The sequence below is a fragment of the Anas platyrhynchos genome, chromosome 22 (genome assembly GCF_047663525.1).
Source record: "Anas platyrhynchos isolate ZD024472 breed Pekin duck chromosome 22, IASCAAS_PekinDuck_T2T, whole genome shotgun sequence".
Classification (NCBI taxonomy): domain Eukaryota; kingdom Metazoa; phylum Chordata; class Aves; order Anseriformes; family Anatidae; genus Anas; species Anas platyrhynchos.
Genome location: NC_092608.1, coordinates 6,697,047 through 6,710,309, shown reverse-complemented (window position 1 = coordinate 6,710,309; position 13,263 = coordinate 6,697,047). Strand labels below are relative to the sequence as shown.

The 13,263-nt window shown below is 43.3% G+C and overlaps 1 protein-coding gene and 1 long non-coding RNA gene across 3 annotated transcripts in view; both read right to left on the bottom strand.

Annotated features, from left to right (window-relative positions):
* CAPZB (capping actin protein of muscle Z-line subunit beta) overlaps nucleotides 1-13,263 on the bottom strand; it is a 62,491-nt gene that overhangs the window by 35,946 nt on the left and 13,282 nt on the right. For both annotated transcript variants that reach the window (XM_027443037.3, XM_027443038.3), the window contains exon 2: nucleotides 10,005-10,094. In XM_027443037.3, coding sequence (XP_027298838.1) covers nucleotides 10,005-10,094 — 90 coding nt within the window. The remainder of the gene's footprint in view (nucleotides 1-10,004; nucleotides 10,095-13,263) is intronic.
* On the bottom strand, nucleotides 1,033-9,998 carry LOC119713420 (uncharacterized). Its single transcript, XR_005260645.2, has 2 exons — nucleotides 2,990-9,998; nucleotides 1,033-2,861 (listed from the first exon to the last, which is right to left on the bottom strand). It is a non-coding gene; the product is annotated as an uncharacterized lncRNA (long non-coding RNA).

Genomic DNA, 13,263 nt, shown 5'->3' with positions numbered 1-13,263 from the left:
CTCTGTCAAGCCAGGAGTTGAACCCAACGATCTTTGCGGGTTCCTTCCTACCTGGGATTTTCCATCACATTGGCTGGAGCGAGGAGAAAACGAGCGTTTAGCACTCTACAGGACTTGAGGCAACATATTCTTTGCTCCTTCAGTTTCTTTCAGAATAAAATTGGGATGAAAATCTACTCATACCTTGGAAGTATTAGACAATTTCAACAGCGTTCATAAAAGAACAGAGGTATTGCAGCTGATGGAGCTACTCACATAATAACAGTTTTTGGGAAAAAAAGTCCAAGTGTGGCACAGGTACCCCAAGAAAATGATTTCTTTATCATTTATTACATCAACTTTCAACAGCTGCTGTACTTCCTTTCTAAGAAAGGATAGACAAGATTTTAAGAAAGGATTGACAAGATTTATGCAAACCGGTCTTCCTCTTCTTTGTTATAAAGCCACTTCCAAGGCAAATGCAGTAATCTGAACTTGGTCATTTGCAGCTTTAAAGACTCCAGCTACATAAAGCTATTTGTTTCCTTCAGAATTAATTTCTTTTGCCTTTTAAACATGCATTGATAAGGTATTTTGCACTGCCAGGCTAAACAAGCTGCTGCAATGCAAGCATCAAACAGTTGTTTTACATTATGCACGTGCCCTTCCTTAAATTCTTCCTCAAGTCAAGCACTGAACCTTCATTTAAATCACTGTTCAGACTCTTGTGGAATTCAGTTTATATTTAGCAAGAAGATATCCTTATCTTCCCATCCTAGTGAAGACAGTTCTGCTTAAGAGACCAGCCAGCCCACCAGCATGCTGAGTTTTCAGGCTGAAACACCAGATTAGCATTAACTTCTGGTATTATCTAGGTCTATGTTAACTGGAAAGCCAAAAGGCTCTTAGGTGTCTGAATAAGCACAGCTGTCTCTAACAGTCTTCATAAAAAGAACTGCGATTTAAAATTTAGAACTGCAAGAATTAACCCACTTCCCAGGCCAATCCCAAAATGCCAGAGCAGTGATTTTATTCCATTCATCACCACGCTATAAATAAGCATCGCTGTGATGAAAACATTGACTAGATGAGGATTGCTTTGTAAGCAAAGTGTGCGTTCCCAGCTTTATTTTGACACAAGTTTCTCCATTCTCAAAGCAGTGGAAGGTCAAATGCAGAATATAATTTTAACCTCGTATCTCTAGCTAAAGGCCATCGTTAATACAAATTGGTCCACAGTGTGCTCTGGACCCTAGCACACACATTTCCACAAATAAGCACTCCATCTATTAGAGTGCTTGTGTATATACTCAGAGCAAGACCACCCTCGCTGTAAATCAGTAAAGAAAAAGAGAGGACTCTGAGGAGGTCCAGACTCAGCTGTTCAGGCTGGACGGCAATAGCAGCATCATTCAGAAGCACATACCGTGCACCACGACACTGGTTGTGGGATTTATTTTTTCCAAGGAGATACACAATGAACACATAGTGATGAGGCAAGAAAAAGTGAATGAGTTAGGCTTGCTCTGCTGCATGTTGAACAAGGATTCTGTTGTCTTGTGTAACAGGATTCTCCATCAGAGCAAGCCAGGTATGTGGACAGTGTTTTAATTAAGTTGCCTGCTCTGCTATCAAGACAAATAATCACTTGTGCCATGCTCAAAACCGTGCATTTGCTGGCATAGCTAACCTAATAATCTTTCCTTCTTGACTCACTTTTCAGCAATGTTAATTCAGAGACCATTGTTTTGGTAATCTGTTTAAAACACCATTGAACTGGCCTCTAAAAAAGGTTAGAAAAAGTGAGCAGTAAAGGTAAATTGTTTAAACAGGCAAATGTGAGACTCTTCAGCCTCACATGCATTCTCCAGCTTAGCTTTGATTAGGCTGGCTGTTGGGTTCAATCTAATTCCCCACCATACATTCAGAAAAGTTCAGAGTCTGGCTCACTAGCTGTGCAACATGACTACACTAAAGGTATTATTTTTTTTTTCTCCCTACAGCCTTAACTGAAATAAATCACGTTTAAAATTGAAGCAGCAATATTGTTTGTGTTAGGGTCTGTGCTTTAAAAATGCGTGTTTTTCCACATTTATGTAGAGGTCAGGACACCCACAAGGAACCTCACACACTGCAGAACTATGCTAAGTGCATAAAAATTAAAAGGTGAAACGTTTTTCCTTAAGGTTTTAGGAGAAGCTTCAAAATATTAGCAATGCAGGCATTCAGAGCCATTTGTCCTTTGGAATGTGTGTCTATAACATGCAGGTATCTGAAAACACGTAACTTGATTAGTTTTTAAGTAAAAGCTGCAACCAAACTGAAAAATTAGTATCTTAATTGCATGTGAACTCTTAAGACTTCGCTTTTCCTTTACGGCAACTGACATCATTACGGTAGTAGACAAAAACATTGCCTGTGTTACCTGGGGAAGCCACCTGAATGCAAAGAACAGTCCGTACAAGTCATCAGTAGTTCCACAGAAGACTTGTTTTAGCACAAGACACCCCCCTCTCCCTCCTCCTTCAGCCTGGATTCCTCCCCTCTGGGCCAGCCTCTAATAAAATATTATAATTTTTCCGAGTCATTCCACAGCCCCAGATTTTCCTGTTCCTGCAGAACACAGACATGGCCTAACGGATGTTGTGGAAACTCTAGAAGGAAGCCTGGCTCCATTCATCTTGGACCTAAAACCACTAGTAAAGTCACTCCCACAAATCCACACGTTGCTAAACCTTAATTTGATCCATCAGATGTCCAAGGGCCATACATTCTTCATGCTTTGTTTATTAAATGACATTTAAATGTACTCTTGTGTCCAAGGCCGATGTAATTGATATTGGAAACAGCCCAGCTTTGAGTATTTGCACTGAATTCCAGCACTGCAAGAATTATCAAAATTGAAATGAAAAATCAATTAGCTTTTCTGGGAAGAGGCAAGCACAAGATTGCAAATCTGGACTTATCCAGTCAGTGATGTCATAGCAGAAACTTTATGTTAATTACAAACCTTTTCAATTCAGCTCAAGGAAGTGCATCTAAAGTCTCTGAAAGGTGACTACTGTTCATAAAACAGGATCCTTGGCATTCTTCCGGTGACTTGCTGGATAAAATAGGGCTTTTGCTGGATTCTGCATTATGGAGCTTACCGAGAAACAAAAGCTAGCCATCTGGCAGGCACAATGAGATGCCCCAGAGTTTGACTAGTGACCTGCAGGTGAAGGCTTCTGTATCTCATTACCAGTCACAAGTCCCATGAGTCGTCACAGCATATCAATATCTTGGGAAGTCTCGACTGCATGTGTCAGGAGTCCAGCTGGTGTTGCAGATATCCAGCAACAGCTACAGGAAAGGCACAGGCGCACTCTCCAGCTCTTTACCTTGAAGTTTCTATAGCCTGGCTTCCCCTGCCACCCCTCCCCACCCCAATCTTTGAAAGCTCTTAGATAGGTTTCTAATCAGGATTCGAGCTCATCGGGTGATCCCCTGACACACACACACACCCCCCAACACACTCTCCATTAGAAAGATTTGAACAGACATTTCAAGGGCTTGTAACACCAGCAGGAACCTGGAAGAAAAAAGACACAGTTCAGGCTTAAAAACAAAATGACTACACGAATACAGAGCCAGAAGTGAAATTGATTTTTACAATCTCACGCAGGAGGGGTTGCTAGCTCCATGCCAGCATCACACTGACCATTCACACACATCACGATCTCCAGTTACCATCAGGGTATCCAGAGGTAATCCTTTCTAGCTGGAAAAGCGCCTGCTTAAAGCCACTCACTGAATGGAAAGCTGGCTCACAACCACCGTAAGTTTCTTCAGAGCCAGACCCCCCTTTTCTTTAGCCAGTAATCCTTGCATTAGAAAACCAACTGGCTGCAGATAGCCTGGAGTCCATCACACCCATCAGCAAGCTCAGGAAGAGCAGCAGGTCAAAAACTCAGCTCTTACACCATGAGGCTGTCAACGTAGTTCTGCTTCCACTCTTTTCAAGTTTTCACAGGGTCTGAATTTTATTTATGTTTTGAAAACATCTTCTATCCTCACTAGCTGTTCAGCTAGCCATCTGCATTCAATTATTTTATCTTTCCCCTCAAAAGTGTATACTTCTTAGGCTTTTGGACTCGAGATACAAAGAACCCCAGCCACATTCTCATGTTCTTTATGGTCTGTGCAGCCATTTACTGAGGATAAATTCTCGAGCTTCATATATCTTCAGTTACCAAAAGGCACACAAGCAGATTTGAGGCTTGCCTGGAAGCACACTAGCTGTATGAAGCAAGCTCATGAATATTGTTCAAGTATTTCAGTCAGAAGGTTATACATGTGTAAATTCATTACTCTGGGACTTTTTAAAAAGTAACACATACTAAAATATCTAAGCATTCTGCTGTAATTAGAAACTCAAGCAGAGATGGTTACTTCCCAAATCTTTAATTACAAATTACCCTTGAAAAAACAACCAGTGAAGCTACTGATTGCTTTATCAATAAATAACTTTAGCCTTATTTCTTCCTTGGCAACAATAACTTGATTCTCTACTTCAAGGAGGCTTTCACATTTAACACTGAAGAAAAATGGGAATAAATTGAACATTATCTGAATACCGATCCTACTAGGAAGAAATGAAAGTCGTGGCTGCAAACAAGCCCCACTCTCCTGGTGAGTCTGCTTGTCCATTTCATGATCCAGCTTTGAAAGGACGATTCCCCATTCCCACTTCATGCCAGCCATCTGATTTTTCTGAGTCAGCGAGATTTTTCATTTCATTTATATGTGCACAGACAGGCAATCATCCAAATTAAACATTCAGCAGGAAATTCTTATTCACAGAGGAACCTGCTTCACTTTCACCAAGACCGAGGGCACATCAGCTTCCATATCCAAGCCAAAGCCATCAGAGCAACCCTGCCACAGACCCCTTGCTGCATGTGGCCCCTGAGCACAATAAATCCAGTGTCCATCCTCCACCCTTCCCAGAGATGCACCCCTCCAAGCCATACCAGTGAAGATGTCTTGAAAAGAGAAAGGCTTCAGGAAGGCGTGATCCCAGCTAACATTCACCTCCCCTGCCTTGTGCTTCCAAGGTGTCCTTGGCAGAGATCCTCCACAACAGCACTGCCTGGGAGCTGAGGAGGCTTCTCTTGAGGAGATAAAAACAGCTAAAAGGATATGAGGACCAACTTACTGCACAGCTGTCACCTTCAAGAAGGGAAACAGGAGGACAATTCTCCAAGATCATTCTGATCGTGCAGTATAAACCATTTGCCCACTCTACCAGCCTCCTTATTTCATGCCAGTCAGTGGGATTTGTGTCAGCAAAACCAAAGCCTTACTGTCAACTGATAAAAGAAGCATTTCCATGCAGAAAATCCCCTTAATATTCCCCTTTCAGCACGTGATGGAACACGTGGTTCACAATTGACTTCCGTAAGCACAGAACATCAACAGCAGCCAACTTCTGCTGGGGAACTTGAGGCAGTAAGGAAGAGAAACAGTGTTCATGATACAGATTTTAATTGTGGAGCAACGCTACAAGTGCTGTTGCTTGGGGTATCCTCACGATAGCTCCATCTCAGAGCAGTGCAATCCCTTGTAACGTTCCTCTCATGGAAAATGAATGACCCTCCAGACCTGGACAGGTACACACCCCGAGCCTTCTGCCAGCCCAGTTTACAGAGTTCTATAGAAAATTATTCTAATTTAAATTAGTTGTCCTTAAAAAGGCATGTGCCTACACTAAACGCTTTTTGTAGCGATTTCAAAGTCCTCCTGCACATTGACAGCCTCCAAGTAGCCTATTTACAAATAAGGACTAATTGGATTCCAAGCAGAGCCTTCCATGCCAAGGCACATTACCAGCACCGCACACAACTTCTTTCAGCCTGCACTTCTGGAGTCCTGTGATTGACAAGGTCTCTAATGAACTCTAATTGAGGACTCTGCAGTTGGAAAAAGCAACAACAGATGTGGTAAAAGGGCAACCCACAAACTGGTTTGCTAATGAAAGAAAAGTGCCTGGTCTGATGAGGGCCAATGACCCAAAAATTCTGCTCTTCTACCCACCCTTTTTACTTTTGTGTTCAAGTCCAGACCCTTTCCCTTGGTCAGCTCAACACTTGGGGGCAGTGATGTACAGCCCTGAGCATATTCCATCCATTCTTACTGGCACCAGGATGCTCTTTCATTAAAAAGCAGAGTTTAGACAGAGTAACAGGGACCTCAGACAGGGAACTCAGTACAGCAATCCTCCTCAGCAGCATTACAAACCTAGGAAGGTGTTAGTTTCTTCCTATATCAGTTTTGGAAACCTTTTTGCATATAAAGACACATTTAAGTCATCACCATTGTCTTCCAATGGACCTTAATCAGCACAAGAACAGCAAGTTACACATCAGCCTGCAGATCAGCTCCTATAGAAAGGCTGCAGAAAGCTGAGCTGCAAGCAGGCTTCAAGAAATAACCTACACTTTACACGGGGGGGGGAAAAAGACTCACGCCTCTGCTTCAAGTTTACTCCAGCATAGAAGTGTAATGAAGCAAGGAAACCAAGCACAAAGGAAGCAGAAGTCAGCGTGCCATCTTTTATAGTTCTATCACAAATTTAATGAACCTGCTCATGCTCATCATGCATTTGTAGCCTGGCCTTCAAGGAGGTTATTGTCTGGTAACAGTACAGCAAACAGAATAAAAACCATCAGCTGTAAAGGTTTAGATGAAACTTGCCAAAAAAAAGGTCAAAAAACTATTTGCTAGTCTGGCTCATGATGTTTTTGGAACTATTACAAGGTGGCAGTGCGTGTAATGCTCCTGTACAGAGTTCAGGCTTCTGTCTTGTGGAGGTCAGGCTGAGAGTGGGCTGCAGAAGAGGTCTACAGATGTCTCAACAATAAAGAAGCCGTACTGGATTTAACACGTTATTTCACCCCCGCCCCTGAGAAGGGACTGCAGGAACAAGAGTGGGAATCCCATGGACCCTCCTCTTAATGCACATGGTTCAAACCGGTCTGTTTCATGTTATGCTCCCAATATGAAAAAAATCCCAGTCAGTGTGATGCCGTTGTTAAGCATGTAGAGCACTAATGAGCACCATCCAAAAGTAATTCCAACATTGAGAGGGAACCAGCAATTTTCTGAGTCATTAGAAAAACCTCATACCAATTATACAGCCAAGCTTACCATAGCTCCCCACACCACTCATTGTTCTGGTCGGTCCTTAGAGTTGCTTAAACCCTGATATCCCTTCATTCCTCCAAATTCCATCAGAAAAATAGCCATGTCACACTAGATCATACCAAGGATTTACTTATTGTGTCCCACCTCAAGCAACAGCCACAAAAATGATGCCTTAGGTTGCCAAGAGTTTTGGTGGCACAGATGTAGCCAATTAGGAAATTGTTTCAAGTAAAAAATAATCCCTTTCCTGCAGGGAATAATTTCCTTCCTCACCCACAGAGCTTTCTTATCTATACCTTGGCTTGTGTAACCAAACGCAGTATTTAAATAGAGTTTGATAAATCTATGTCAGCCAGCTTTTTCACCATAGGACTCCTCCCAAGCTCACTAACACCAGCTTCAATTCCACTTCGTAACAGACCTCCTCAGCTCAACTTTTCCCCGGTAAGCAGCCACTCTTCTATGTATAACGATGATAAACAGTTTGGATACTATTTAAAGGGTTTAATTAAGAGGTACTAGTTCAAGTAGCTGCAGAACCATCAGGTTTTTAATGTCTCTGGGATAAGGTTCGCCACCATCATGCATAAAATTCAGACCTGCACAGAAAGGGGATGTAGTTGTCACAAGAAGGTAGGAAGAAAGGCTTAGTTCAAAGGCCTAACAGCTCTGTGCCAAACCAATGCACCACGTTTGGAAGCTTAGGTCAGAAAAGTGTTAAGCATAAGCCATGTATTTGGACTGCACAATGGAAACAAGTTTTCACAGCTCCCCATGAAGCAGGTTCTATAGAGATCACATCTGCATTTCAGTGATACTTTAAATTGCTCCAGAGGAAACTGTGCCACACTGTTTTCAGGGATGTTATTTGCTTTTGTAGGGAGAAAATTCATGTGACCAAAGCCCAATTACAGTTGAAGCTGGCCAGGTCTGTGAGAGACAATAAAAAGGGCTTTTTAAAGTATGTGAATAGAAAAAGGAGGACCAGAGAGACATAGGTCCGCTACTTGGTGGGGAAGGTCACCTCACAGACAAGGACATAGGTAAAGCCGTTAGTTTAATGCCTTCTTTGTCTCTGTCTCTTCAGCACTGATGATGGGCTTCAGGACCCCAGGTGCCCTGAGCTGGAGGACCACAACAGTGGGAAAGAAAACTCCCAACCAACCCTGAACATGCGCGGGTTTTGCTGCTCCACGTGGATCCATACAAATCCATGGGGCTTGATGGGATTCATCTCAGGGTGCTCAGAGAGATGGCTGATGTCAACATGGGACCACTCTCAATTATTTTTCAATTGTCTTGGGAATCTGGAGAGGTCTCAGTAGACTGGAAGCTGGCAAATGTGCCAATTTTCAAGAAGGGCGAAAAAGAAGACCCTGGTAATTAACGGGCCCATCAGTCTCACATCAGTGCCTGGTAAAATTATGGAGATTAACCTCAGAGTTATTGAAACACACCTGGGGGACAACACAGTCATAGGTGACAGCCAACAGGTTCCTGAGGGGTAGGTCCTGCTTAACAAATTGAATTTCCTGTTCTGGTAACAGCCATCGAGTCGACCAAAAGAAGCCAGTTAATGACCAAAAGAAGCCAGTTGATGTCATCTTTTTGGATTTCAGTAAAGCTTTCAATATGGTTTCTCATAGTACCCTACTGGACAAAATCTCCAGCACACAGATGGATAAAACCAACACGATGGGTGAACAATTGGCTGATGGGCAGGGCTCAAAGGGTTGTGGTAAATGGGGTTACATCATGCTGGCGGGCGGTCACCAGTGGAGTCCCCCAGGGCTCCATTTTAGGACTAGTTCTTTTCAATGTTTTCGTAAGTGGTTTGGATGTAGGACTTGAAGGTGTTTTGAGTAAGTTTGCTGATGATACAAAACTGGGAGGAGTTGCTGACTCTGTCGAGGGGGGAAAGGCAGAGAGATCTGGACATATTGCAGAGCTGGGCAATCACCAACCGCATGAAATTTAACAAAAGCAGGTGCCAGGTCCTGCACCTGGGATGGAGCAACCCTGGCTATATTTACGGACTGGGTGATGACACGCTGGGGAGCAGCCCCGCAGAGAGGGATCTGGGTGTTGTGGTTGACAGCAATTAGCCTATTATAAAACCAAAAACACATCACATCACAGAATATGTGACTAAATCAGATGCATCTGAAAAAGGATGCTTGTGCCCATTATAAATCTTAAGTTAATTTTCTTTACTACCAGTTTATGGAAGGGAAGTAAATGTTGCAGGGTCAAACAGAAAACAGGTAGCAGCACAACACAGCAGGCTGGGAGTTTTTAGGACACTCACTGAGCTGCAGAATACCTGGTAGGGCATAATTTATAGATAGATTGGGGCATTCTCCAGAAGCCCAGTGTTCTAGTCCTGAAATGTTCTGTCTCAGGAAGGTCTTTGAAGCACGTGCCATCGCACACCCGCTGCACCTGCAGCACAAGTCCTGTGTCAAGCTGCAGGCTGGCAGGTAGTTATCAGGAAACTCTACACACGTGTAAGGGCACGCAGCAAGTTTGTATAAACCTTTCCAGCTGCTTTAAACAACAGCCTCCAAGCTGTTGATGACTTCATCAAGAAAGCTGCTAATGACCCTTCATCCAAAAGGATGTCCACACACACACCGTAGTACCTGCTGGCTTGCCCGAAATAAACACGTAGATTCATGACATTGTTTGGGCAATTACTGCATTCTTCAACCTTGCTGAAACACGAGGAGAGAACCACAGATCACCATACCTTGGAGATGCTTTAGAAAATGTTCTTACATACCAGATCTTTGTCATGCCTAGGGCTCAGCCACCATTTGGTTGAAGCATCCGGTACTCACCAAGTCAATGAGGTCACTGAGATTCTTCTCTATCTGCTGCGGAGGCAGACGCCTCATCAAATCCAAGGCACAATCCAGCTGCTGGTCACTCTGGGGAAACAAGAACATCCCTTGGTCACGGTACATACAGACAAGCACATCACACTCACAGGCACAAGAACTGCAGTGCTCGTCAGCTCCTCTGATACGACAAACACAGCATCTATTTCTAATCAGGAATATGCTTTATATCAACACAAATAGACTTCAATGAAATTCAGTTCCATTTGATCGATGATTATTTATTTGGTATTGCAAAACCCGTTCTAAAGCACAGACATAAGGACACAGCTTAAGCTTGTGCCATGCTGTCAATTTAACACCATCCTGTTGATGGAAAGGAGTCCAGATCCCACCGAAAATTGCTTCCCACACTTGTGCAAGTGTTTAGCGAAATGTTTTTCCATGCTACATCAACAATAAACAGAGTTAGGGAACTGAAAGTTCCTTTTCCTGAAGCAGTTTTAGTACATCCTCATCTGTGTTGTGCCATTCAGCTGAAGGTAACCCGTACGCAAGGCAAATTCTGTTCGGACAGAGCTCTCTCCCCCTCCTTCAGCTTTACCAAAAAAAAAAAAAAAAAAAAAAAAGTGAAACAAGCAGACAAAGGTAAGATCCATTATTTCCTTCTCACTACACAACACAAACCAAAATCAGTCTGTATCTGAGAAATCCTCAGCTTTAAATATTTTGCGAAGTTGCAGCAATGTATCCCAATAGTATTTGTTGCAGCTGGCCTCACGTCCAATTCCACCCACAAAAAAAGCTTAAAATTAATTTCAGAGTTGTAAAACTTGCCACAGACATCATCACAGACACTTGATAAGCAGAACCATGTTCTTGACATAACCTTTAGCTCTCCTTCTCACTAAGGCATGTCAGAGACACTTTCCCACAAACTTGTGCCCCCAAATCTGCATGTTGCTTTGACCAACACGTCATCATCCAGCTGAGGCACAGCGAGCTTGTTTTCACCACTTCTTCCTCTCATTTTACTTCTCTATTTCTAGCTACCTGTACACAATGAGCTTAAATTTAATTTCCTATCTTCAGCCAAGCTCTAAAAGTTGTATTTAAGAAAGACTTCACAAATACAGCAGTTATGTGATCGCTTTATTCAAGTAGCATCCCCCACACCAGCGAGCAGCAGGGGGAAGTTGAGCATCCTGCAATGAATCTGTACCCCAGCAATGAGGAAAGGAGGGATTTCTCAGTTTAGCAGCCATCCATTACAAAAACAGTTCCAAAAAGGCACTGCCCATTCACTATCAAAAGATAAATATTTTACAGACAGCGACTCAGACAGCTGGGTTGGAAGAGCTGGTGTTTATTTCTCATCCAGTTTAAGTTTTAGGACATCCTGTTTGGAAAAAGCTCCGGCTCTGCAGACATTTAGGCATTGACTCATCTGCCCGCAACAGTCTCCTGGATGTTGAAGCCTCTGACCTGAAAAGCAGAAGGCACTGATGCCAGGAACAGAAGCTGTGGCAGTCACCTGCTGCGATTGAAGCAACGATGCTCAAGTCACACAAATTCAGCCCCCACACTCTTTAAACTTTTGGGTGATGCGACACGCAAATTCTTGGCCAAAACAAGCCCGAAGCTAACTCATCTTGAAAAACGACCACAGATCAATTGACGAATTGACCATCATTCATGGGAAAAAGGGACGGCTGGGTTTTTCAACACCTTTTCCTTATCTCTGTTAGATGGTCAGTGACTGGAGGTTACCAGGAAGGGGCTGGAGCCTCCCCAGGCACCACCATCGAGCGAGGCTCCAAGCTCTGGGCAGTTCGATTTTCTCTGCGCTAGGATCCGCGTAGTTAGCGGGGTCAGAAATAGGAAGCCACTCCACATACTGTTCACGAGTGCAGTCACAAATGATTTCCTCTCTCTTTCCACACAGTAAACAGTCCTCTTCCCAGGAGGGGCCTAATATTTAAGATCAGATGAAGATGAAACATCAATCCAGGCTTGAGTAGAGGCGTAACCTACAGGCATAATTAGAAACTCATGGGAGAAAGCTCCCCAGCAACAGCAACATCCTTCTTTTCTTCAAACAGAGGGAAGGGAAAACTCACTATTTTCTATTAACCTTTTAGTCCCCAGGTAAAGCTGTGATTTAGATGGGCTATGACTGCCCAGCTCCAGCAGCCAAGCCCTGGCAGGGGACCTTTCATGCCACGTATTGTCTTTACCTCCTGCTATCTCGTACATCAAGGAAGGAAAGCTGGCACATGGTTGCAAGGTCACACCCCACACTTGGGGACCGTGGGAACACTTATGGAGGTGCTCCATCCTCCTCTGCCAGCTGGGGTTGTTTGATAGACAAAAAAACTAGGGAAAAATGATGTTAAAAACTACCATTAACCCAGAGTTGGTGTTTAATAGCATGGTAATTTTGAAATAAACTATCTGAATGAAGGACTGTCTTCTGCATTTGCAGCATTTTATGGATTAACCAAAAGAATTTGGACTGACCATCCTTACAATGGTACATTCAGTAACAGCTATAGGAAGACATAAGCAGGACTGTTTAAGGCACGGATTCTTAGAGGTTCAGCCATCGCTGGCATAAATGCCTGTGTGCAACCAAAAAACACACCACGAAATAGCCAAGCACATACCAACAGTTTTTGCATTTTTCTGGTATCAATGAGGTAAGAGCACAGCTGAGCACCAGGACTCTCCAGTTTTCTTGCAGAGCATTTAAATGGCTTGCCAGCAGACCTCTTAAAGGACAGAAATAAAGGCAGGTTCTGCTCTATTTCTGTGCTTACACAGTCACTTCGAGCCAGCATAAATCCACGCTGGCACTACCAGGAAGGTAACACAAAGCACACACGACAGGGCACAGCGCTGCCTTTCGGTACTGGATATATTTGTTATGTTCAATTTAACCAAACAGGTAAATGTTCCCCTTCGTAGTTTTTGCTCCTTGTTCATTCAGTGTAGGTGAAGTAAGGTTTTTAAAAACCAGGCCTGTGGTTGCATATACCCTTTGGTTTCAACCTCGGTCCCAGCTGGAGTATCCAAAGTAGCTGTGGATATTTAAGGGGAATCACAAAGATAGAGGAATCACATCTAAGGCGTCAAATCCAGCCTTGTATTTACAAAGGGAAGAACACTCCCAGGAATGTATTTTTCCTGCAATTTTGACAGTGGCATGTTATTAGAGGCACTTGGAAATCCCACAAAGCCCTTACACAAGCTGTGCAAG